The following is a 24,873-nucleotide window of genomic DNA, read 5'->3' as shown; positions in this document are numbered from 1 at the left end:
ACATCTGGCTCCGCGGTTCAAGTTAAGCGACTATCCGAATATGACCTCTAGAGTAGACCGAGGATACAAGGATTTCAGTGTCAGCCCTATCAATTTTAAATCCATGAGCTCACTAATGTACATAAGCATATCGAGTTGAGGGCAAGGTCAAATCCTACTATACGTGGGACGGTCATGTAACGTGTAAAAACGATGTCGATGTAGCTATTAGTACAGTCTACTACGGTTCTGTCCCTAAATCCGCCCTCAAACTTACGTATAATCCGTATAAGGTCAGTCTGGGCCCAGAACGCCTTCTAATTCATTCCCCTTTTACCATACTTGCTTGAACCTTGCAAGCCTTTACCTTTACCTTCGCCAACGTCCACCGCCCACCGAACGCCAGCATGGACCATGATAGCAAAAACAGAGAAAACTTCGGCCAATTTATGAGGATATCGCGAAACTCGCCCACCGTACTAGAAGGTCGAAGCATTATTAAAGATGGATAATTGTAGAACGTTGGGAGTTTGGACTTGGTTGCGCTTCTCGGTCGGGAGGGAAACGAGGAAGCAAAGAAAAGAACGATAAACCGGAATGCATAAACAAAGAGCTGCATCACTACCACTACTTGGAAGGATGCGCGGACTAATGTGGATTCGCTCAAGTGACGTCTGAAAATAATAACCTGATGTCGGACAAGTGTTAAATTAATAAACTCAGCCTTCCCCAACTCCTGGGGGATACTAATCCGAAAGGCGTATGTAAGCTGCCGCCTGCCACATGGCAGCACTTTAGTGGGCGTTGATTCATCACATTGATGAATGCTGTTATGCGTGACACTTCAAAGGACGAACCAGATCGGTAGGAAAGTTAAGCTCTCCCAGAGTTTATGGCGACGGCAACTACTTAGGTGGCATGCCTGCGCTTCCGTAGGTAGGAGGGTTCCACCCTTGGTGCTGGCCTGCGGTAGGCCAATCATTGTGTTTCTTGATTGGCTTGCGGTTCTTCAGGTGCGCAAAGGGATTGGGAGGTAGGTTCGCTTCTCCACCCGTAGTAGGCAATGAAGAAGCCATCGGAACAGCAACCGTCTCCTTGGGTTGATCGTCGGCTTGAGATAACGGAGCCGAAGTCTGGGGATTGTGCAGACGGCCATTGGAGCGCATATCCACAATAGTCTTAATCACCTCCATATCATCCTGATCCTTGTCATTCAGGAGGAGGCGTTGCTTGAGTGTCATCTGGCCGCCATTTCTTGTTCTCTCTTGAAGGGCAGCCTCACGAACGGCTGGATCGTGTACAAAACGGCACTTGCCCTTCTTACCACAGATACCTCCCGTAGAGTAGTATTTGCAGTGGTTAGAGGGGTCGGCTCGCGTAATCGGCGGAGGAGGCAAGAAACCAGTGGCTGACTTGTCAGTCGGCAAGGTCTCGGGCTTCTCGTCTTCGGATTCCTCATCTGAAGACTCCGATCTCATATCATCACCTTCATCATTGGGGGCGCGTTTACGCTTCTCAATCTTTCTATCAAGTTTGGCGAGTCTCTTACGAAGGCGATCAGCCTCTTTCTCAACCGGGTCAACTTGGATAGTCGCTTGCTCCTTTCCATTGCTAGCGTGATTCGCGAGTTGTGAGTGCAACTCTGCCTCCTTCTGCGCAACACGCGCCTTGGTTGGGAAATTAGCTCGTCGTTCTGCCAACCACTTTTCCAGGTCCCCATCAGGGATGCTAAGTAAAGGAAAGTCAGTAAAAGCCGTAGAGTGGAGAAAAAATACAAAAAAACAGGCTTACCCTGGGCCATCAGAGCCAAACAGCTCTGCTAGACGCTTCTCGTCGTCTACAACTTCTCCTTTGTCGGATTCATCGTCATCGGGTGTTAGTCCCAACGTATTGGTCTTGCGCTTCTTTTTCTTTCCAGAAGCAGAATCAGACTTCTGATAGTTGACGGCTGGGTGAGGTTTCTGATCACGATGGCGAAACTTCTCGCCACGATCATTACCTATCCCATGAGCTCCTCTGCTAGAGTGAGCATGGCCGCCACGACCATGACCTCTGTTGCTAGATCCATAATGAGGCTGGGGAGGTCCGGGGAATGCTGGAACAGTAGTCGGGGGATACCCGTACGGTGGCTGTAGAGGAGCCGGTTGATGATGCGCAGGAGGGTAGGGGTTGCGTAGAGGACCACTTCGGTCACTCGGATACCCACCGCGTCCACCGCGGCTTGAGTAGGGGGGATATGCTTGACCATGGTCACCCCACTGCTGCGGAGGTTGCGCATACTCACTGGGTGCTTGACCATATGGGGCAGCGCCATAAGGAGGGCGAGAGGGCTGACTGGGGTAGGGTGGTTGATAAGATTGAGTAGGCTGCGGATAGCCTTGGGGTGCGTAACTGGGAGGGTAGTTAGGGGGGATCGACGAGCCGCTGGAATGGCCATGACCCGAGGATGGAGCTCCTTGCCAGTAGCTAGCCGGTTGAGGAGGGTTGTAGGGACCGCCACTAGGAGACGAGTAGTCCTGCTGATAATAAGATGAACTGTATTCGCTACGACCAGGTCCTTGATGATGATGATGACCATGACTTCTGCCACCGCCCGTTGCGCCGGCATGGCCGCCGCGAGGAGCTGGATGGGCATATCCTGGCCCTTGACTATAGGGAGGATACGGGCTCGGAGAAGCTGCCGAAGGAGCTGGCGGAGGGGGGGCGTAGGGATAGTTGCTCATTTTGAAAGAGTTCAAGTATCAAGTTTTAAGAGTTTTAGGAGTTTGGTAGAGAATAGGTTGAAGAGTACTGAATGATAGATTGTTAGAGGATATTTATAGATTATATTGAGGTAGATAAGAAGTAGGACTCACCGCCAGCTAGACGATTCTATCCTGTCCGGAACGACAGTTGAAGTAATATATTCCAGAACTTTTGTAGACGAGAGATAATGTAAAATGGTATCAAATTCAAATTCGCTTTAGTTCGACAACGTATGTGATGAGGGCCAGGCGAAACGTTGGAAAGAGCAAAAGGGCACCTGGGAGGAGGTGGCTTCGGAGTTGAAGTGGAAAGGATTACGACGTGGAAGACGATCAAAGTTTATGTTGTGTCGTTGTGTGGTCCTTACGTGCACAGCGTGCACGTATTTTTTCAAGGTTCCAAGGTTTACAGATGACCCCTGTAAGTTTCTTATGCAGACGCGATCCGAGTTTTAGCGCGGTGCTAGCGCATATTTAAATAATGTTCCAGTTCTGACTCACTAAGACTGCGCGGTGCTGGAAAATAGATGATGCGCTTCAGCCGCAGTGGGTCTGGTCCGCCTTGGCACCTGCCGCAGCTGTCGGTACGTGAGCCCCACATTTTACTTTACTTCCAGTTGATTTGACTTGTCAAACAAGGAACATCAGCAAGTATCTTCAAATACAAAACATATACATGGTTGCAATGAAATTCGAATTACAATACAATACAAATGAGTGTATAGTAGAATATTCGAAGCAATAACATCGAAAAGATGTTCATCTTGGTTGGTTACCTCCACAAAACAGCAATCTAAAATCACAATATCCCCCCATCGCTAACAAACCGTCCAGACGAAAATAGCCGATCTGGTTCAGATCAAACCGGACCAGTTCGAAAAGCCCAGTCACATCGCCATTGAAGATGCTATCAACTCCAAGTACTCAAACAGAGTAATCCAGAAGATCGGGCTCTGCATCTCCATGTATGACCTGCTATGGGCTTCTGAGGGTCTCATTGGTCATGGAAGCGGCATGGTGAATGTCAATGGTATGTTTTGGTGCTTCTACAGTTTTATTTTCCTTCCTGTTTACGAACCGATTTTACAACATCAGTCCTAACTCATTCATTATGATAGTCGAATTCCGGATGATTGTGTTCAGGCCCTTCAAGGGTGAGGTCATGTTTGGGAGGATCACCAAGGCTGATGAAACCGGCATCACACGTATGTGCTTCCTACTCTACGAGATCCCCCGCAAGGTCGCTAATCCAATCTCAGTCCGCACTGATTTCTTTGAAGATATCTTCGTCCCATTCAAGGAGCTGCCTGAGAATACGCTATAGTAAGTATCACGGGATCCATACGACACCTTTCAAGTGAACTAATTATTATTCAGCAACCAAAATGAGAAAGCGTGGACCTGGGTATTCGATCCTGACAGCGACCCCATGTATTACGATAACAACGAGATGGTCCGCTTTCAGGTACAGGATGAGTCGTGGTATGATCAGAGACCCGACAACTCGGACCAGGAAGCCATGGACAAGGCAAAGAAGTTGTCCCCTTACCACATCGATGGAACCATGATGAAGGAGGGGCTCGGAGTTTGCTTATGGTGGGAATGATTATAGGCGTGTCCATTCGATTGACTGCATTTTGCACGGGATGGCGTTTGGTTGGCAACAGCTACTTGCATTTAGGTCTAGCTGATCAGCTACCTAACCTCGTTTACTTAGACTTGATACCCTCGAGCAATCGACCCTCTACACCATCCAAAATTGAGTAATGCTCAACTACTGCAAGGTTTTCTGCTTCGGTCTTAAATTGCTTGTCGGGGTCAACACCAGGTCCGAACATTTGAGGATTCTGAGCTCCCATCCCAGACATCTGCTGGGCCATCTGGTTTGCGGCTACCATATAATTAGTATATAAACATGCTGGAGCCAAGAATCATATTAAACGAACTTACCATTCTCATTGCCAAGCAAGAAGTTGAAGACGAATTGCAGACCAAAGTAACACAAGAAGTACCAACTGATACTCGACATCCATCTAGGGTCCATCTCCTTCGTTGCGACGCCAGCTTGCAACATGCTCTTGAACTTAATAGTAATAGGGAATGGCAGCTTGATGATGACGAAGCCGCTGAAGAAGGCGTTGATCCAGCTCATGATCAAGGTGTTTGGAATCATCATGGCCATGTTATTCTTCATCATACCCATCATGCCATCCATGGCGCCCGGGTCGGTCATCGGGTTAGGGGGAGGTTGGCCACGTCGATCAGGGTCTTTCAAAAAGGCGCCGGATTCGTAGGCATTGGTAAGGTAGTCTCGTCGCGTGCGGAAGGATGGCGCGGATAAGACGTGATAGTTGCTGCGCACCGCCATACCATGCATCAAGGATCGCTGTTCTCTCAAAGTCTTCTCATCGAGCTTCTTAGGGGGCGTTTGCATAAGGACGGTGGCATAGTATCGTAACACGCCAGTCAAGATCATAACAACAGTAATCGGAAGTAGGATCCAGTAGCTATATATCGTGGTCAACAAAACTCCCGATCACCCAAGTTAACAAGACTCACAATAGCTGGGGATCTCTATGGATCGTCTGCGGCGGTAATTGAGCCATTTTGACGTAGTTGTCCCCTTCTCCCTTGAGGACTTGGATAAGAAATTGGTTTTAGAGAGAAAGCAGGATGTTAAGCTTCAAGGTTGAGCTAGGTATTTGCTGACTGATGATAGGTTCGGATTGACGTTACACTAGCTCGGTACAGGGCTGAACTTTAAAGCGACCCATATTAATAAACATGCTCATTGGACCCTGCAAATACCTAGCTACTTCCAATAGCTGACAGCTTAGCTGCTTAGGTGGCTTCAATATTCCTGATATCATTCCTGCGATTGACAAATTCGTATCGACAACTTTCTTGCGAATTAACGTCAATGCAACATACTAAGTATACCAGCCCATAAACCTCAACGATGGCCTCCCAAGAACGAATTTCCGTCCACAATCTAGCGGGTCAGTCTTCCTCCTAATCTCCCAAGCTTCAATTCCATACTAAACCCCAACCCACCTAGACCTGAAGAACACATCCGATGATGCGATCCCGAACTACCTCAACTCCCTCGGCTTCAAGCAGGACAACCGACTCCTCGACACGCGGCTGGCCCTCGGCTACGGCGCTTTCGCCATCGCCGCCGCCTGCTTCGCGTGGGACTACAAGCTAGGCTTCGAAAGCACCAAGTACTACACCGCCGGCGCCGTCGCCCTCTACGCCCTACTAAACGGCATCCTGACCTACTGGATCGGCTTTGTGGAGAAGGGGACTATATACCAGGGAACAGCGCCCGACGGATCCAAGGTACACATTTTACGACTTACTTGAACCCCACTTGGGGTGTTTTGACATCCGCAAAAAGCGAAACTAACCAAAACCCCCAGATCTCGATATCCACCTCGACGAAAAAGAACATCCCGACCTACAACCTGAAAATCACCAGCACGCCTAAGAAAGGCTCCCCCACGACGATCGAGCTAGCGCGCTCCTTCACCGAATGGTTCGACTCGCAGGGGCACTTCGTCGCGCGGCCCTTCCAGGCCATGTTCGCCACCTCCGTGCCCCTGATCGCGAAGGCCGATCCCAAGCGCGCCCAGGCCGCTGCTTCGACGTTAGCAGCTGATTTCAGCAACGTGGATTCAGAGGTCCTGGACGCCATTGCCGCCTCCCAGGTAGCGTCTACCGGGGCCGACGACTCGTCCTCAGGCAAGAAGTCGAGACGTAGAAAGGCGTAGTTAAACCAAACAAGAACGTAGTTTAGGCATACTTTAATGCGTAATAAATATCCAAGATCACCAGTGTCTTTCAAACATTTTGATTTTCCCCTACAGCTAACCCATAAGGGGTGCCCCCTAGCATGCAGAATGTTCGCAAAAACCTGTCTAGCCAGGTAGGTACCTGGGAACTAACTTAGGAAATCTGATATGCCAGCTTTTGCGTGAGCAGTTATCTTTACCACGTCCACCATTCTCCTCATGTCTCTTATGCCATTCATATGTTCCCTAGTCAAATCTAGCAAGAAGACCTGGCACCCTTAAGCCAGAGCTTCCCAAGCCTTCCTAGCCGCTAGTGCCGTGCGTCGAATCTCCCTAACCGAATCTCCGCAAGCCGTGGACAGCGGGCGTAGAAGTAGCTGTCTATGAGGCACGAGATACTGCGTCTCGTACGTCTGGGGCAACTTCTGGAAGAACTCTAGCGCAAACTTCCGGCACAACACGCGTCCCTTCTCTTTGGCCTTCGCTGTAGGGTACCATTCGGATTCCGTGGTTTTAGGTGTCTTTCTCGCCGTCCCATAAATCGTAATTATGCCTAATATCAGACCGGCTAGATGCTCCTTGAGCTCGTTCGGTTCCTTCTCGAGGATCTGCAGTAGGACGCTGAGGCAGGACTCCATTTCGATACCAGCATCAAAGGTAGATAATGAGCGGATGCCAATCCGTACGATCTGTCCAATGTCACTGGCATATTGTTCGTACTTTAAGTGCTTCAAGATGCCGAATATAGCCACAGCACGATTGACAGTGGCCGTCTCATCCAAGCCCGAATTGGGGAAACACTCCTTCAGATAAGGCTGGACGGCTTGGAAGTACAACCATTCGCCATTCAGTCTTTTTTGGATCGCGTGGTTCGCTTTTTCTAAGCACTCCTTAGGACTTACGAGTACTTGGAAATTGCTCGCTAGTTGCCGACCCAATGTAGGCTCCAATGGTGCCCTATCGCACACCAACTTGAGTAATGCATTTTGTTCCGCAGGGATGCTTCGAAACCGGGCTACGTCGCCAGCCAAGAAGTGAAGAATACTCCTGAATATGCAAATGTCGTTGGACGCATCCAAGCTAGATCTTGACTCCTTATTCAAGATTTTCATCAGTGTTTCTATCAGAGTTTGCTGGATTTGTACTTTCGCTTGACTATAGATCTTATCTTCAACGCGCAGCTTGTTCGACAGTATCGTAAGACTAATGTCTAATGCAGCTCGTGTTGTATCCAAGCAAGGCTCCTGAACTGAGGTCAGGATGGTACAAAGACGCTTCAGAGCGTGAATATGGTGCTAGGACTACAATTAGTAGCTGTTAATTTTAAATTAATCAACTTCACGTACCTCTGGACTTATCACACCAGGGTAGAGACCTTGAAGGATACCCATTGATAACGGCGCTGTACGCAGATCGTCTAATAGGCTCACTCCGGTAATTTCAACGGATAAATCTCCTTTAGGAACAACCTCTTCGCTCGTAGTGTCATTGAAAAGAGTAAAGGCATCTTTGCCTACTTCTAAGGCTTTCTGCTCATCTTCGCTCAAGCCTCGGATAATCGATGCAGCCAAAAGGCCGAGTTGATGAATGCATATATCTTCATCGGCGATAGAAGCATGCCTAGCACTAAAATCTTTCCCCAGGGCTATGTGCGGTGGAGCGCCGGTGCTCTTTCCAGACGCATGATGGACAGACGTGAAACGACGGTATAGTTGCGCTACGACGAAGACGGAATATGCCAACAATCCCTTACGAGCATTGGAGCCTTCAATATTTTGTCCTGTCAGAGATGTGATGAAACTCGATGCCGTTAGCTTATCCAAATCAATTTGAGGTGCTCCAGCGTCCACAAGGTTCTTCGAAAACTGGGTAAACCATTCCTTCGTAATACCCTGTGCTTTTGGTTTGGAAGGGTTATCTGCTTGACTTAATAAGGAATCTAGAGACTGAATAACGCATAGATGAATGGAGCAGATGAACGGCGTCCAGTATTTTGGTGGCGCTTGTTGGGATAGCATCCAAAGCAGTCCTTCCAGTAGTATGTTAATCAACGAAACCGTATTTGACAATGGCGACTGCTTTCCAAGTAGATCTGAGCAGCCAACCTCACACAGCGTACTAGCAACAAGCTTGATCTCCAAAGGAAGATCACGCGAAGCTAGACGATGCCAGTATGACTTCGTAAGCGACGTGAAATATTGTTGTAATAACATCTGGAATGCAGGAGGATACAGAGATACTGCATCCTTCAATGCCATAACCGCAGAATCCCGGATTTCTTGATTAGCTTCACTATCAGCAATCCCTTCGCTAAACTGTCTGCTTTCCAAGGGATTGACGATGGATGGACCGGCCAACCATCCAAAGATCTTCTCACAGGTTGAGGTCGAGCACAATTGACGACATGGGTTAGCATCACTAGATTGCTGGCCCACCAGGGCTGCAAATCCTTCCATGATCTTCTTGAGAATGCCTACTTGCTCGACAGACCCCTGGCCGTCTGAGATTTCTTCCCACAGGGGGAGGTAAAATGTAGAAAAGAGGTAATCGCCAAAAAGCTCATCTTTCAACAGATCAGAGCTCCTATCAACATTCGTATTGTCCTTCAACGTGTTAATCAGGAGTGATCGTACAGCAAGGATCGAGTTCAATAATGTCAAAAGTTCCTGCTTATGGCTTGAAGATTGAGCTTGCTTAAGCGTAGTCTGAATACTGGGAATGGCCTGAGATGTGATCATGGAAAATGACTGGAAGCCAGCCCCAGCAATTGCCACTAACAGTCGACCAGCTTGGGCCGTGTAAGTGGGGTTGGACAGATCATCGACTAGATCCCTCCAGGCACTTGATAAGAAGGACCGTAGTTCATCATCGTCGAGTCGGGTAGTTATAGATCGTATAACTTTCAAGGTGGCCTTGATGGTATCAGGAACCTCGCCGTTTCGAACTTCGTATTTGAGCGACCCCCATATTTGATCAACGAAAGGAACAACACTCTGCTTTGGATGTTCATATTGTACCACACAGGCATCGATTGTCTGCAAGATATCAACCTTAACGGCAACGGTGACCGCGTCGCCCTGGTCAAGCTTATTGAGGAGATACGGTATTGCATGGCTGGCAACCCGATAATGAGCAGCGAAGCATGAACGCACAGCGCTTTTCAAATCATCAGCTGTGATGCCAGATGGTGTTGCGTTCGCTCGAAGTGAGATGGGGAAATAAGCCGAAAAGGTCTTGAAAACCTCCAATGTGACGTCCTCCGAAGGTGAGAAGTTCTGGAGGAATATCTTCAGGATCGTAAACCATTTCATCAAATTCTGAGGATCCCTTTCATTCCTGCATAGGTCTAGAAGGTTGGTAATAAATCCGCACGCGCTTCCATGTCGATATTCGAGGTCATTGGCCACAGCAGGGTTTTGGAGGAGCTCTAAAAATAAGTCGTAAAGCTCCAGACGTGTGGCTGGGGCTTGTAACTTGAAGTCTTCGCCCAGTCTACAGATGTTGGTAATTATATCATCTCCACAGGTAGGTTGGAATGATTTAGTGTTAATTAGATGCCTCAAGGCTTTTGCGGAAGCCGTGACACCAGCCCGGTGATCACTTGAAAAGAGGGAACCGAAGAAAGTGACCAGAAGCTTAACTTGGTCGGCTTTAAGAGAAACGTTTCTTTTCCTGAGGACGCCAAGGGTGGCGGCAAGAAAATCTAATGCTTTGGCCCGTGCGATGATGTTGTCGCCGGCAGCAGTATCATCACTTGGCTGGATCCAACGTTTTATAGAAGCAACCCACTGGCCAAGGGTTACTCGGGTGTTTGTAGCCTCTTCAATGGCTGGGAAATAGAAGGTTAATATTTCACTATAATCCATGTGACGTTACGGGAGAACTCACCTTTAGCGGCCTTCTCTGATATTTCCCGTTCCTGGTCATTCTCATCGGCGAGAACATACTGCAAGGCAAGATCCTCAAATTTGATGTTCGCCATCTTCACACGTAGGAAGTTCCTGTTCGGTGAAGGCGAACAAGTGTGCCCAAAGCACTATTCTTCTTATTCAGCCTTGATGTTGTCTTTTTCTTTCAAGGAAAATAAGTCGGTCTCAAAAGATGTGTCGTTTGACGCTGAATATTTGTTGAAAATCGCTTCAAGGGTTTAGGTACATGTAAGTAGTATCTAGCGGTACATTGCAGATGTACTTTCCCCAAATGACGAAATGCCCCGCGGTTACATAATGATCCGTGCTAAATCACTTGCCGATTTGGTGCTGTTCCAGAAGCAGTAAGAGGGGCAGTCAATTTTTGCCAGGCAATTGACAGGGGATTTCGCGAATTGTTCCCACTAGCGTAGCTGCGTAGTGGGGTTTTGGTAAAGAGCAGAGGGAAAAAAAGACGAAAAAAAATACTTGAGCTCAAAAGTCGTTAGCGACGTGGGATGTATGGAGATGAGATTCACCAACTTACGTTTAGTCGCTCATTTCCCATTCTCTTCTCCTAGGTGTCCAATTATTGATCGGATTTATCACGGGTTTCCTTCACAATTTCAATTGCAACATCGTCGTGGTTGTGGAGTGAAAAACTCTTTTCCTCGTTACACAGCTTACGTTAGCTTACACACGCTGTCATTGCCGCTACCGCGTCGTTTTTATCGCAATCGCGGGGCAATTGTAGAGGGGCAGGTACGTTTAAAATTCACTCGCGCCTTGCATTTTTATTTTATTTTATTTTATTGATATTCAGATATTGATGCCTCTTTTCATATGATAATCCCAAATCTTGCTCTTTGTAGGCAACTCACTGATTGTCTTAACTCAGTTAAATCTTCGTCGAAAAATGTCTTCTCAAGACGTACCGAAGACCTGCAAGGTCATATTAGCAGACACCATTGCTAAAGGCCTCCTTGCTGAAGTGAAGGATACATTGAAATCCATCCAAAAAAGTCCCGAGACTCAACCAACTCTCGTTGCATTCCTAGCGAACGATGATCCTGCAGCCGTCAAGTATGCTGAATGGTCTAAGAAGACCTGTGAAGAAAAGTAAGAATTTCGTAATCCTAAGTGCAAGACAGACATTGTCCACTTACACAGTAGATTAGTGGCTTCACTTTCGACTTGCGCCAAGTAGACAAGGATAGACTGGAAGAAGAGATCGTAAATGCCAATGAAGACGACAAGGTTGATGGCATCATTGTCTACTACCCCATCTTCCCCGGCAATCCTGCCCATGACCGGTACGTCCAGGAGACTGTATCGCTCTCCAAGGATGTCGAAGGGCTTTGCCATAAACACATTTACAACATGTATTATAATATCCGCTTCCTCGATCCACCTCAAAACTTGAAGAAGTCCATTCTCCCTTGCACTCCGCTGGCCGTGGTCAAGATCCTAGAATACCTTCAAATCTACAATTCCATCCTGCCCTACGGAAACCGGCTCTTCGGGAGGACTATCACGGTTATCAACCGCTCGGAGGTCAACGGTAGGCCGTTGGCTGCTCTTCTCGCCAATGATGGTGCTACCGTGTATTCCGTCGACTTGACGGGAGTCCAGCTCTTTACCCGTGGCCAGGGTATCAAGCAGCCGCGGCATCAAGTCCAGGAGAAGGAAGGGTGGACCTTGGAGCAATGCATACCTATTAGCGACGTTATTATTGGTGGCGTCCCCGTAGAGAGCTTCAAAGTGCCAACGGAGCTCATCCGTGATGGCACTGTCTGCATCAACTTTTCTTCCTATAGGAACTTTGACGGCCCGGCTGTCAAGGAGAAGGCATCAATTTATGTTCCTTCGGTTGGAAAGGTCACGATCGCTGTTTTACTGAGGAACTTGGTGGTATGTTGAAGCCAGGAACGAATGTTCGGCGTACGCTAACTATATAAATCTAGCGTCTGATTGCAAATCGTCCCTCCACCAACCAAGACGGCTCAGCCGACGAGTCTACACTAAAAGCTAAGAGCGAGGCATTCGTGCACGATATCTAATTTAGGAAACGAAATTTCATCCCCATCTACGTACCTTGAACACTAGGATCATCAGGCCTATTTACACGAATAAAGGTAGAGCACATTGGGTTTCTGGCGTTAGACATGGTTATTGAAAAGTTTTAAATATATTTAGACCTGCCCTTCGAGGCATTATGGTTCTGTGGTATTACAGCAAGGATACTATACCTTGTCCAATAAATACATCATCAAAACGACGAACTTCATAATTTAGAAAAAGTGCATAGTCGAACTAGGTAGGTGAGTGATAAGTAGCTCAAGGAAATTTATGTAGAATACCGGTTTGTGTATAGCGTGCCCACAAGTCGCGTTATTCCAAGAATGGTCAAAAGCGATTGCGATACAATAAGAGGGATTTGGAATCTGGATCGATACATCTCTAAGTAGTTATCAGCTTGAATTTCATAGCTTAGCTACTTGATTCCCTCTCAGCAAATATCTAAAGTCAACTATACCTCTTGAGAAAGCGTAAGATCATTATTCATCTGGATCTCCCCATTTAGTTGCTCCGACGATTCCTTCTTGGTATTTCTAGGGCAACCTCCACAATTCACAGCGCCCCTTATAAAATCACACATAACATCTCTCACAATAATAGTGGAGGTCCGTTGGGAAACCAGCCACGCTGTCCGTCCTTGTCCTAGTCATCCTTCCACGCCGTGCTACGGCAGGTCTTATACTCAGTCGTGACGAAGTCGACCTCCTTAACCTCCTCCTTTTCTCGCTGCTCCTCCTCTTGCTCCTCATCGACTGCTGTGCGCTTCTGGAAGTATCGCTGCCAGGAGTAGCTCTCGCCTAGCCGCTTCGCCACGTCGTTTGCCTCGTTCAGGCTGACTAGTCGGCGCTTGCCCTCGACCTTTCCGAGCTGTTCCTCGATAATTCGCCAAGTGCGCTCTTTGCGACACTTTCCAATCGAGTCTTTGGGTTCTTTATCCTTAGAGGCACACTTCTTTTTTAGCGCAATCTTGATGTTCTCATTCCCGTAATGAACATCAACCGCGACGGGCTCTAGCTCCTCTACCTTTGCGCTAATGAAAATATCGTAGGCTACTTCGCTAGGAGTTCGGCCAACTGCGTTCTCGTGATAAAGTAGATTGGTATTTCGAGCGAGAAGCACCCGGATGTGTGCCGGAAGATGACGGAGTACTGCGGTGTGGAGAATTGTATCACCAGCGCCGTTGAGCATCTCGAGCTCTGCACCACCGGAGAGCTCTAGGAGGACTTGAAGAATCTTGAGATTTGCAGTGTTCTCGTCCTGAAGCTCGAGGTGAGAGTCGCTGTTGCCTTGGACGTACTTCCAAGTGTGTCGGAGCGGATTGGCTTCCTTGAGCCAAAAGTGGAGAGGAGCATCACCGCCGCGGGTCAGATTATTTCGTTGGACAAACATATGAGACCTTAGATCCTTGTCTAGAAGATTCAAAAGCTGTTGAAGTTGCTCAACCTTGGGATTATTCGTTAAGGCAGCGTGGATGACATTGTTGAGTTCCTTATCCTTCACGGATTGGTCGGCTCCCGCATTGATAAGTATCTTTGCAAACTCAACCCTTCCGAGCAAGCAAGCTAGATATAGAGGGGTGTATCCTTCATCTGACTTTGCTTCAAAAGACGACGGGCAAACCTTGATAAGGTATTCGATGAGTTTGTTAGTCTTCTCTCCCCTTGGTCCCATCACTGCGCAGTGGATGGCAAGATCATCTGGTAATGGTTAGCAAAAGATGAGATAGATTAATAGAAAAAAACAATAATTCATACTTTGGACACCAAGCCATTTAGAAATCGCTTGGTCAAATCCACCAGACGCCTCGGTCAGGTGTTTCAAGCGAATATCCTCCTGAGCGACCTTAGATTTTCCAAATTCCGCATAGTGCCGCATTGGTATGTCGCTAATAAACCATTCAATAGATTCCAAAGAGCCTTGGAGAGCAGCCGAGAGCAATGGTGGGATCTTGCTTCCGGTAGTTTTGACTACGAGATTACGGCCGGCCTTGGCCCAATCTGCCCTTTTCTTTCCATAGACGCTCAATCCCTGATAGTAGCGAGGTTTCAAGTTAAGTTTCGTGCCACTCTTCTTCACCAAGTCTTCGATGGGAATTCCAGCACCGACTTGCCGAATAACACTAGCGAGCATCTCTGTGCGGCCAAGCTTCAGAGCGTGATCGAAGTAGAGCTGAGGAAGCGTATAAAATCTACTCGACTCGTCTTCGCCATCCTCGATAGGCTCTTCTCGAGCGAAGTGAATATGCAAATTGATCAAGAAGTCGAACCCTTTAATGTCATTTTCGGATATGACAAATTGGAGAAGACTCTCTTTCTGCCTTGCTTCGAGTGAGCCATCACGAACCACGAACGTTGGTACCATCCAATCCAGGAGCGCACTGGCAAGAACTTGGCTCTTAACTTGCGTAGAGACTTGGCCGATATTATCGATTGTGAGTTGGTCATTAATGACCTTCTTGTATACTCCAATTTCATCACCATCATCAGGCTCATCCCCGCCGGAACAATATTCCCCATCGTCATAGTCGTCCTTCTTCATTGTGAAGCGTGTTGTCTGACCTGACTTTGGTGCCCACTGGGCTTGCGCAATCTCCAAAATTGCTTTCGATACCTCATAGTGACCGCGGAGAAATGCAAGTGAGAATGGGTTATTGCCTTTTATGTCGGAGACCGCCACCTTAAGAGGTGATTCTTGTCCGTCTGCATCCCATGAAGCTAGGGTGAGTGATTTGATCACCTCGAGGTCGCCTATCCATGCCGCTTCAAAGCTTTCAAATCTTTAGCAATGCAATGAGGAGAATATGAGACATTGAGATACACTTACAGCTTAATGTACGCATCCTTTCGTGCATCGGTGACGTCTGTGACATTAGTAAATTTGAATTCGAGGGTGTATGGCGATAAAGAGCGGTTTTCGGACGAGTCTTTCGCATTAATATCAAAAGGAGGCTCTGGTATACTAGGGTACTGTTCCTTAAAAGTTTTCCCGCCTTGAGATACGAGAGTTTCTAGCACTCTTTCAAGTTGCGAGATGAGGTCTTGGGTGGCTTCGACCTTCTCTGTCAGTTCTCCCTCACCGATGGACTCAGCTCGCTCTTTCTCAAACCTTTCCAACTGCTTTTTGTAACCGCCTATCTGTTCCACGATATCAGTGGAAACAAGCCAGTGTTCGTAAGTACCCTCAGCGAAGTTTGATAGGAATTCTGTCGTCCCAATGGGCTCCACTGGACATTCTAGATAAGTGCCCTTCTTAGGAGCATAGAACCCTGGCTTCCGCCAGGGTCGGGGTGTTCCGGTCAAATCATCCTTAAATTCGCGGTATTCTTTGAGCAAGTCATGGACGACGTCAAGGGCAGACCGGCCCTTATGATATCTTCGAGACCAGTCGTTTCGAATGATATTGTGGCTCGCCCGGGTCAGTGTGTTGGGGTCGGCTCCTTTCTCCAACAATTCGATAGCAATGGAAGGATGCGATGACTTTATAGCTACTATCAAAGGCTGCTCGGTAGCGTCTTTGTAGCGTATGACGTTGTTCTCGTAGTCCTAGATGTTTCAGATAAGCCCAATGATTGCACAGTGGGGGAAGGGATGTTAGGGTCATATGAAGAGAAGTTGGTCTATGGCATAAAAGCGATATGTCATTTCAGAGGTTGGATGTAAACGACGGAAAAGCCCTAGGGGTGAACTTACGCGGAGCTCATTTTCGAATGTGAACTTGGCGCCCTTTAACCATGAGTCAAAATCAATCTGGGGCTTCGCTCCCGCCTCAAGTAGCTTGTGGATGAGTATTGGATCGCCTCTGTCGATGGCCGTCGACAACGGGGTTGTAGCATTGCCATTGTAGCATGAACCAGTGACGGATACATGATTAAGAGCTGCCTGGAGACCGATTTTGTCCTTATCCCATAGACACTCAACAAGCTTGGATGGACCACTTCGAATGTATTGGTGAAACGCAGTCACGCCTTTCGTGTCAGCCTGCGAAGAAGTAGCGCCTAAGCTCAGTAATGTCTCCACCATGGGCAGGGCTTTCTCGACAGGGAGAGCAAGGGCCAAGACCATTGTCAAGATCGCCATATTAGGGCTAGAATATGATCCATCGCCGATCTTAACAGGTGATAGCACATCAGCACCATACTCTTGACAAAGGAGCTCGACAATGTCGCAGTGGCCACCAATGATAGCATAGTGAAGAGCGCTGCATTTAGAATCCCACGCAACAGCGTCGACTTGATAAAAGTCCGGCTCGCTTGGATCCTCATCGAGGATCGCCGCCTCCTTCTCCTCGGTTTCACCGTCCTTGCCGACTTTGACAAACGACCCAGTAGCAATAGATATCGCATCATTGCCATCCGCGGACGAAGCATCGCTAAGGAGGTCTGCTTCCGAATCTTCGCCATCAGATTCATCGGGGGACTGAGAAGTAGGGGGCTTGTCAGGTTTGTCGACTTGACTACTTTTGTCTGCCGTGAACCGAGCTTTGCGGCGCTGGTCCTGTCTCTCTTCTTCCTCTTCCTCATTCAAATTACTTCTCTCAAGCAGATGCATGACCATATCGATATCACCGAGTGCTGCAGCCAAGTGAAGTGCAGTTCTGCCATCGGCTAGGCGAGCAACAAGGCGTGCATCGTGATCAATTAGGCGCTGGACGACCTGAGATGTCGAGCTGATGACGGCGAGATGCAGAGGGGTTCTGCCCGTATAATCCCTCGTGTTAGGATCTGCACCTTCCTGCGAAAGCCAATCTTCGACATGCTCGACATCGCCGTCGACGATGGCCTGACAGAGGCGAGCAGTGTTCCCAACGTATGCCATCTCAGTCCAGTCATCATTTGTGAGAGGATTGAACGAACCAATTTGCTATAAACCTATTAGCATTATGAAGATGTTTCGTAATAGAAAATACTTGCCTGTCTTCCCGGGTCATCAATGCGAAAGGAAACTTTCCCTGATACATAGATCTCACTCTCTTTCTCAGCTATTTCGATCTCTTCGGGGGTTTGTGGCTTTGGGCAGGTGCCACAGCAATCACCGATGACCTTGAAAATGTTAGGATCATGCTAGACTAGCAAAATAAATGATACCGTTACTTACATCATCGACTCGTCCGAAGAAAGCAGGGTGTCTGTGTAAGTAGACTTCCCTCTCCTTAGGTTGGTTCCATTCGGCATTCAAAACTAATTTTGGTTAGGTAATAAACGGATCGAAGGCTGACATCGAAGAGAAATTCGGTCTTAGGAATATGAAGAAGAAACTAATGATAGAAGTATGGCTATGAAAAGGCTTTCACTCACGCAAGTCTTTCGTATAGCAAAGCTTTTCGATTTTCTTCGCGTGAAACTTTTCACCATAGGGAACACTGAAGGTATGGTAGTTCGAGACTTCGCTCTCGTCGACCCAATCTGCCACTTCATCCTCATGGATGTCTTTGATATTTCCGTGGAGGCGATACTGAAAACGGTTGCCCGCTTCTGGCCTCCCACGTTCCTGTCGTCGCTTCTTGAGATATTCATCTCTAGCATTCGTAGTGGGAAGACGTTCAAGGACGAGCAAGCGAGCAAGTCCAAGAGTCCTGTGGAAGCTACGTTCGAAGATGGTAGGATCAATGCGAGATCGATCAAGTTCCGGCCAATAAACTTCGAAGTTGCGGTGACTATACTTCGAAAGACGATTCTCATACGAAGGACTCCTTCGAGTAAGATCAATGGGATTGATCTGGGTGATATAGGAAGCCAATGCTCGCGGAGTGCAGTAGACTTGATTTCCATCATAAGCAGCACCAGAACAATCAATATCGAATCCAGTTAAGATTTCAGAGACTGATTTATAAACTCGGAGAACAATCTAAAATGAATTAATAGCAAAGACGAAGAATAGTATTCAGTGGTCTATACCTGAACATGACGAGTGGGATATTGGCTGCCTGGATATTTGTAACCACGTTAAGCGGTAGCCTTCAGAAGGATTAGGATAATGTAAACTTACAAATCGTGATGGCATTCTTTGTTCGGACCACTGTTACTTCTGATAGGATCGCATCACGAATCCGAGCTTCAATTTCTTTGATCTTTTCAATGGCCTGCTCTTCGTTGAGACCGTACAAGAATAAGTCAACGTCGGAAGCCGGACTAAACTTTTCGTGGTAGTAATTGCGAAGAGCCCTCTTGGACTTCTTGTATTGATCAGGAACGGGTAGAAGACAGTTGACGACGGATGAACCAGCAGCCACAACATTACTCCAGTCCATTTCAACAAGCGATGTTTCGGAGAAGACGCCGAAGTTGTGACGAAACTGCTTGAGAGAAGAAACGACGGCGGGCGAGTCGTTCGGGCGCCGTTTATCATCGGGAAGAGACATGATGTACTTCTCCTTTTCACTGGGCGATTCTGCTTCGAGGTTACGAGCACGAGTCCTGATATTTGGGGTATCCTTAGTGAAAAGGGGTAGGACGTTGATATAGGGGTCATCTAAGACGGGATTGTTGCGTTGCTGAGCGTACATCTCACGTAGTTGGGCTTCATATTTGCGATAAGGATCCATCAACTCGCTCATTGGAATCTTGGGAAGGTGAGCGATGTAGTTTATTAACTCGTCATGTGCCACGGGCAGCCTGGGAAGGTCTGCGACGGTCATTTTGCTTAACTCAAGCTGAACTTGATAGAAATAATCGAGAGTATTTTGCAAACGAGTTAAAGGGATAAGTCAAGTACCAGGTAGGTAGTTAAGGAGAACCGTATCAAATGGGTACAAGGAATTTTGGTGAGACGGAAAACAGGAAGATAATAATATGAGACGTCAAATCAGTTGAGTCAAGGCATGCATGAGAGAAAAACCACACTTGATAGAATGAAGCTGGAGAAGATAGATGCTTTATATTAGTACCTAGGTACACTAATATAGGAGGTAAGTGTGGATCTCGATATAGGCAGGTTGAGCGCCATGTTGGCAAGAGACCATTCGCAACTGCCCTCGGTTAAACCCGCGCTACTGAAAGGCTGAAGGTCTCTAGCGCGACTGGTGCCTGGGAAAGCAAGGATCTTTGAAGGGTTTGAAAAGTTGAAGGGAAAGTCAAGAGGGGGTTATAGTGGGCTGTGGCAGTCGCGAAGTCCTATGACTTGGTGCTCCCAGCTGAGCAGGCTGTGATAGGCGGACCCCACCTAAATTGTCTAGACTTTCTTAGTGACTTTGACTCATCCTGCTCATCCAGGTAAACCTTTCACCGGTTCAATGGCTCAACCTCCATCGCAATAACCGTCTCAACATCAATGAGTCAATACCTACTTATACTTACCTAGGTAAGTACTATTTTAACAGGTTTGCTAGTGTATGCCTATACGTAAGGTACCTACTTACCTACATGTATGTAGGTAGTCAATTGATTCTGATGAGGACTCTGCTGCCTTCGCTTTACGTCAACTCGCAGCAACCGAGCATATCTCGCGTTGGGCTTGTGTAACAGCTCCATTGATAGGTTCAAGAAGGTCATTATATCTTTACCTATGTAGGTAGTTAAACAACACTCGCATATGCATATCCTCTTTTTTTTCATCTCTTATTCATCTCATTGGAAAGATTCCCAATCGAAATCTGACCCAATGCACGTATCACATGAAGCATAAGATTAAAGCTCAGCATTGCAGATGCTAACAGATGATTTCGTATTCAAATAGCCCAGTTATGGGTGATTTACATTTCATTCACGAATAATAGGTCTCATTTCGGAGACTTACATGAAGCAGATTGAAGAGAAAACTCAGGATACCCAGGAAAGTCAAATACAGCTCTCAGGTTTCTGAATATTGTCTTGTTCAAGGCAAAAATTTAAATTGTCGAAGTCTCATCTCAGCAGGTAAGTGGTGCATTGACTCCGTACCAACTGTTAGGATAAACTATTACTACTCGTGAACATTTGTTTAACGGTTTATACATGCCGCCTCCTCGACCATTGCGTCAAGTACTCGCGCCCTGCTAACCGATATGTGTCGTCCTCAACGTACGACCCGCCTTGCGCCTCCGTTTGCAGGACCAGATTAACGCCGTTTTCCGCTTCGTCATATTGCGGCCAGTGTGGTAGTCCAGGACCATTTGGGTCTCCGGTATGGGCAAACCGTATCCACTGGCTACTAAGTTGGTCGCTCAGGTGGCGGTACTCAGGCCATGGCCCTACCGTCGTTGGATTGGCGAAAACGAAGGCTACTTCACTAAAGTGCTCGACGCCTTTATACGCCGGCGCAAGCTCTCCGCCGCCGATGCTAGTAGAATTATCTGCTTCCGTGGTGTTGGAGGATGTGCTCTCCCAGGGCCGAGTGTTAAATCGATATGTGTATGTCGGCGAATACTTGACGTAGTGCCTCGCATCAAACCGTCGCGGCCCATGGTAGAAGATGTCCCCGACAATGGCTGCAACACGTTTATACTGCCACCCTTTATCAGCGAACCGTTCTTCGCCCGTATTCACGGGAACACCTTGCGCCGGGTCATCGGGGTATAATTCTAGGATGCGGTCAACGGTCCCAACAGGAAAGTCAAAACCCACGCCGTCCAAAAGAAAGGTCTGCAATTCCGTGTCTGTATTGATGCCCAGCGGCGCATTATCAGTACCCTCGTCGGATACTGTCCCGTAGAGGTGCGGGATATGTGCGAAGCGTCCAGCATGGAGGAGCTCCGACGGGTAGTTTGGTAATATATCACCATCTAATGATGGTTAGCAATTTCTCTTCGCTTTTAATATACTTCTTATATGCTACGTTTTGAATCGAATCAATGAACGAGGGAGATTAAATAACACTTACCAACAGTAGGGTAATAGCCCGGACCGGGAGTAGCCGATGAGTTTAAAAAGGGGTAAAGGGTATCATAGTCGATGGTCCGCAAACATTCTAATGTGTCCGGTACCGAGCTACAGTTGACTTGATCAACGATCTTGTTGTAAATGGGTTGGTACCAATCCGACCCGTTACACCAAGCTGTTGTCGCACTGCCGCTCTCCTGGATAGATCGATGAAAGAGGCCATCTGTCCGCCCGCCGTAGCTCATTACAAGTTGGCCCTGTTGAGATGGACTAAATTAGCTTCAGCTGTGATCTGCCAGACTTCATTCCCGCATCTAGGCAATTTCCTAGGAACTTAACTCAAACATACAACGGCGAATGATCCGGCTGATTGCCCCCAGATCGTCACGGATGAAGCATTACCCCCGAAGTTCTCAATGTTCTCCTGTACCCAGGCCAAAGCCTTACGCATATCTCGCAGCGCCAAGTTTGTATTTCCAGAACCCTAGGCCCCCTTGTTAGCTTATTTGAAGAAGTAGAGAAAGCCACTACCTCTTACCTGGATTTCGATCGAATACATGTTCCCAAAGCCTCCTTTTCTGTAGTTTATGCTAGCTCCTATGATGGGCAAGCCGATATCTACCGACTTCTGGACCAGATAGGTGAGATTATACTCAGGTTCTGCGCTACCACCATACTGATATGCTCCTCCATGGATCCAAAACATAACAGGCAGGAGTGTAGTCCCGTTGCCGTTCTGGCTGATTCCAGCTGGCCGCACGATATTGATGCTGAGACAATTTTCACTCATGCCATGTAACACCTCGGCCGATAGATAATAGTCAGGACATCCAGGGCCGTAGGTCTTAGCCTCCCGCGTGCCGTTCCAAGTTTCGTCCAGGGATTGCGGGACACGGAATCGGTTTGCACCACCGGTATCTTGAGCGTATGGTATGCCGAGGAAGATGTCCTGGTCGAAGGCGGGGAGATAGAGACCCTCATAACTACCATTCTTCACTGATACCACCGGGTCGGCCCTCGTGAGTGCAGTTGTTGAGCCTATAGCTGCCGCCACCAGGCTCACTATTAGCTTGAAAATTGCCATTGGTAAGGTACCTGGTTAGTTCAATAGACCCAACCACTGAGTGCCACAGGATGGACCTGGAAATAATCCGCAACCGGCTATGACCCTAATTATATAAACGCCAAGTCCCTCTTACTGTCGGCTTCCGACGACTAGAGGAGTTTGAGTCCTCTTCGGATCTCATTACCCTTGCGGACGGCGGGGTAAACAATCTGTTGATATGACAATAGTGTTTATCACTAAAGCTCCTGTAATGGAATAGCTTTATAGTATTCAGGCTTGCCCGTTTTCTGCTTAGGAACCCTGTACTACACTATCAAGGAAGGTCACATCAATAGCGATGTCGACATACATTCGACTGGGTACCTACCTATATGCAACGAGATAGCTATTGCCTTATCGTATTCTATCCACTACCCCAAGTCCGCCCCGCGTCGATCACTACGGTGAGCCAACCCGTCCGGATCCGAGGCTTTCGGTGAGAATTTATTCTATACCGAGAAAAGGTGAGCGAACCAAAGGGATAGGCCTTAAATTTTTCAATGAAATCTAAGTCCCAATAACAATATTCACGTACAATTCGCGAAACGGTATTACCCTTCATACAATTCCTCTCATTTCATAATTCGCTATCAAAGAATTATCTGATAAGAGTAAATTCGTTTTCATATAACATCCATGTCGGCTAATCCCGAAAAGAGCCATACTACCAGTTGAGCGTATCAAGCTGCCTATAACTTGATATCTCATATTTCGGTTTGAACGGGATAGTTGATAGAAACCGCCCGATATCTCCCTCGATATCTAACAGCTTGAAAACCCACTTAAGAATAATGGAGAAGGATTCGGGCTCTCCCATGTGTTTAGTCCCCGGAACAAAACTAGAGCAAGGAATTAGACCAGTCTCTCGCATGAGCAAGAGGGAGTTACGGTAAACTCACCGAGCTTCTTTAGGCCCGCCGTGTAGCAGGCACAGGTAACAATCGTCAATCGGGAAGATCTCGTCTTCGGTACCATTTACGAGCAGGAGACGCGTACACGGCTTATCCAATAAACCGGTACTCAGCAGGGAGAACTTGTCCTGCGCCTCTTTCTTGAACTGTTCGAAATCCGCGTATCCGAATTTATGACAGAGCGTGTGAGCTAGGCTTCCCGAACACCACCATTAGCAGATGCTTTCCGATCTTCCCCATCACCCCTCCGACACCCGATTTCAAACCCGGTTATCAAACAAGGGAAATGTTGAAAACTCACTCAAAAGGATACTCCAAATCATCCACCGCGTCCAACCACTCCGGATCAAACATATGATGCACGCCACCCCCCAGCGCCACCACGCCCTTCAGCTTGTCAGCATGCGTATGCGCGACGCGTATGGAGTAGTAACCCCCGGTGCTAAACCCCCAATTCACAACGCGGCCCTGGTCGATCTCCTCCTGCGCCGCCACCCACTCGAACAAGCTACTCCACACCCTATCCGGGCTCTCCGGGTCGCCGGCCGCCCCGGGGTTGTCGCCGGTGCCGGGTATCTCCACGACCAGCGTCGCGCAGCCCAGCTGCGCCCAGCCGTTCTTCCACACCGCGAGCTCCGTGCGGTACCCATCTAAACCTGTGAATATGATAACCAGCGGCACTTTGCTCGAACTCGACGCCGAGGCGGGTAAATGGTAGAAGCCGGGCAGCGTCGGCCCGTCGCCGTTCGCGGCGTGCACATGCGGAATCTCGACGGCGGCCGTGGGGTACCGTTCCAGGCCGAGCCCCTTGATCGCGGCCTCCTTGCCCTTTCCCCACGCGTATACCTGCTTCTCGGAGCGCGGGGCGGGGAACCGCGCGATGCGGTAGAGGGCCGATCCGCGCCTATGTAGTAAAAGACTTGTTCAATTTCCATCGCCCCTAGTCAAGGGTAGCTTACGTGGTTGGGCGCCGCTTACAAGTACAACTCCGACGCCTTCTCCTTGTCACCTTCGTCCTCAGCGTCTCGGGCGCGGGCCACGAGCTCCTCCGCCTTCGGGAAGAAGCACTGCGCGTACTCGTCCCAGTCGTAGGGCCGCTTTAGCCCCTTGGCGACGATGGTCTCGACGACGGGTTGGAAGTCGACGGTGGCGCCGTACATGAATGGGTAGATGCCCATCTCGCACTACGTAATACCGGTTAGTTAGTCCGAGGTCCCTCGTTAACGAGGATGTCTGGGATAAGCTGGGCGGCGGTACCGGGATCTTCCATTTCGTCTCCCACAGCACCTTGAAGCTCTCGTGGTGAGGCGCCGTCAGCTTTAGCTTCTCCTGGATGAAGAATTTGTTCCCCGGCGCAGCCATGACGAATGATGCTCGTATCTATCAAGTTCGACGGTCAGAGTCAAGACCAATCTACAAAACTAGCAGACGCAGGGTCAAAGCCACGATTATTGAGCAGAGTCTTTATTGTTCGCTGAAGGATCTCTCATGAGAACTATCGAATCAGACGGTTCGGAAGGAGGTGTGGGGATGCCCGCGTCTTCGCGTTTCGGGGTTTCGTA

At 48.2% G+C, this 24,873-nt stretch overlaps 9 protein-coding genes across 9 annotated transcripts; 3 read left to right on the top strand and 6 right to left on the bottom strand.

Moving 5' to 3' along the window:
- Positions 1–741: 741 nt before the first annotated feature.
- On the bottom strand, positions 742–2,911 carry F4807DRAFT_95271 (uncharacterized protein). Its single transcript, XM_048003697.1, has 3 exons — positions 2,835–2,911; positions 1,771–2,769; positions 742–1,707 (listed from the first exon to the last, which is right to left on the bottom strand). The coding sequence occupies exons 2-3, from the start codon at positions 2,700–2,702 to the stop codon at positions 885–887; spliced, it is 1,755 nt and encodes a 584-aa protein (XP_047854010.1). The 5' UTR covers positions 2,703–2,769; positions 2,835–2,911; the 3' UTR covers positions 742–884.
- A 436-nt stretch (positions 2,912–3,347) lies between these two features.
- On the top strand, positions 3,348–4,625 carry F4807DRAFT_95164 (RNA polymerase III subunit Rpc25-domain-containing protein). The gene is made up of 5 exons (XM_048003694.1): positions 3,348–3,490; positions 3,558–3,753; positions 3,842–3,928; positions 3,983–4,046; positions 4,101–4,625. Exons 1-5 carry the CDS (start codon positions 3,479–3,481, stop codon positions 4,327–4,329), a joined length of 588 nt encoding a protein of 195 aa, XP_047854009.1. The 5' UTR covers positions 3,348–3,478; the 3' UTR covers positions 4,330–4,625.
- On the bottom strand, positions 3,906–5,442 carry F4807DRAFT_426872 (uncharacterized protein). Its single transcript, XM_047998110.1, has 3 exons — positions 5,283–5,442; positions 4,674–5,230; positions 3,906–4,614 (listed from the first exon to the last, which is right to left on the bottom strand). Exons 1-3 carry the CDS (start codon positions 5,327–5,329, stop codon positions 4,433–4,435), a joined length of 786 nt encoding a protein of 261 aa, XP_047854008.1. The 5' UTR covers positions 5,330–5,442; the 3' UTR covers positions 3,906–4,432.
- Positions 5,443–5,567: 125 nt separating this feature from the next.
- F4807DRAFT_426871 (SPC25-domain-containing protein) lies at positions 5,568–6,560 on the top strand. Its single transcript, XM_047998109.1, has 3 exons — positions 5,568–5,722; positions 5,782–6,065; positions 6,146–6,560. Exons 1-3 carry the CDS (start codon positions 5,683–5,685, stop codon positions 6,494–6,496), a joined length of 675 nt encoding a protein of 224 aa, XP_047854007.1. The 5' UTR covers positions 5,568–5,682; the 3' UTR covers positions 6,497–6,560.
- A 47-nt stretch (positions 6,561–6,607) lies between these two features.
- Positions 6,608–10,654, bottom strand: F4807DRAFT_95217 (Dos2-interacting transcription regulator of RNA-Pol-II-domain-containing protein). The gene is made up of 3 exons (XM_048003695.1): positions 10,406–10,654; positions 7,864–10,346; positions 6,608–7,812 (listed from the first exon to the last, which is right to left on the bottom strand). The coding sequence occupies exons 1-3, from the start codon at positions 10,497–10,499 to the stop codon at positions 6,796–6,798; spliced, it is 3,594 nt and encodes a 1,197-aa protein (XP_047854006.1). The 5' UTR covers positions 10,500–10,654; the 3' UTR covers positions 6,608–6,795.
- A 558-nt stretch (positions 10,655–11,212) lies between these two features.
- F4807DRAFT_426866 (putative methylenetetrahydrofolate dehydrogenase) lies at positions 11,213–12,705 on the top strand. Its single transcript, XM_047998108.1, has 3 exons — positions 11,213–11,544; positions 11,604–12,336; positions 12,390–12,705. Exons 1-3 carry the CDS (start codon positions 11,342–11,344, stop codon positions 12,483–12,485), a joined length of 1,032 nt encoding a protein of 343 aa, XP_047854005.1. The 5' UTR covers positions 11,213–11,341; the 3' UTR covers positions 12,486–12,705.
- Positions 12,706–12,745: 40 nt separating this feature from the next.
- F4807DRAFT_94952 (ankyrin repeat protein) lies at positions 12,746–19,493 on the bottom strand. Its single transcript, XM_048003689.1, has 9 exons — positions 18,489–19,493; positions 18,398–18,426; positions 17,798–18,347; positions 17,598–17,680; positions 17,414–17,542; positions 16,194–17,363; positions 15,328–16,046; positions 14,259–15,271; positions 12,746–14,201 (listed from the first exon to the last, which is right to left on the bottom strand). The coding sequence occupies exons 1-9, from the start codon at positions 19,135–19,137 to the stop codon at positions 13,147–13,149; spliced, it is 5,397 nt and encodes a 1,798-aa protein (XP_047854004.1). The 5' UTR covers positions 19,138–19,493; the 3' UTR covers positions 12,746–13,146.
- A 795-nt stretch (positions 19,494–20,288) lies between these two features.
- F4807DRAFT_94959 (alpha/beta-hydrolase) lies at positions 20,289–22,721 on the bottom strand. The gene is made up of 4 exons (XM_048003691.1): positions 21,834–22,721; positions 21,645–21,779; positions 21,297–21,552; positions 20,289–21,198 (listed from the first exon to the last, which is right to left on the bottom strand). The coding sequence occupies exons 1-4, from the start codon at positions 22,377–22,379 to the stop codon at positions 20,426–20,428; spliced, it is 1,710 nt and encodes a 569-aa protein (XP_047854003.1). The 5' UTR covers positions 22,380–22,721; the 3' UTR covers positions 20,289–20,425.
- On the bottom strand, positions 22,722–24,871 carry F4807DRAFT_94958 (yellowish-green 1-like protein). The gene is made up of 6 exons (XM_048003690.1): positions 24,758–24,871; positions 24,569–24,691; positions 24,290–24,495; positions 23,613–24,215; positions 23,300–23,506; positions 22,722–23,239 (listed from the first exon to the last, which is right to left on the bottom strand). Exons 2-6 carry the CDS (start codon positions 24,671–24,673, stop codon positions 23,065–23,067), a joined length of 1,296 nt encoding a protein of 431 aa, XP_047854002.1. The 5' UTR covers positions 24,674–24,691; positions 24,758–24,871; the 3' UTR covers positions 22,722–23,064.
- Between the last annotated feature and the right edge of the window lie 2 nt (positions 24,872–24,873).

This window comes from Annulohypoxylon truncatum, assembly GCF_022578515.1.
Source record: "Annulohypoxylon truncatum strain CBS 140777 unplaced genomic scaffold F4807scaffold_17, whole genome shotgun sequence".
NCBI classification, from domain to species: domain Eukaryota; kingdom Fungi; phylum Ascomycota; class Sordariomycetes; order Xylariales; family Hypoxylaceae; genus Annulohypoxylon; species Annulohypoxylon truncatum.
This window is presented reverse-complemented; position numbering and strand designations above follow the sequence as displayed.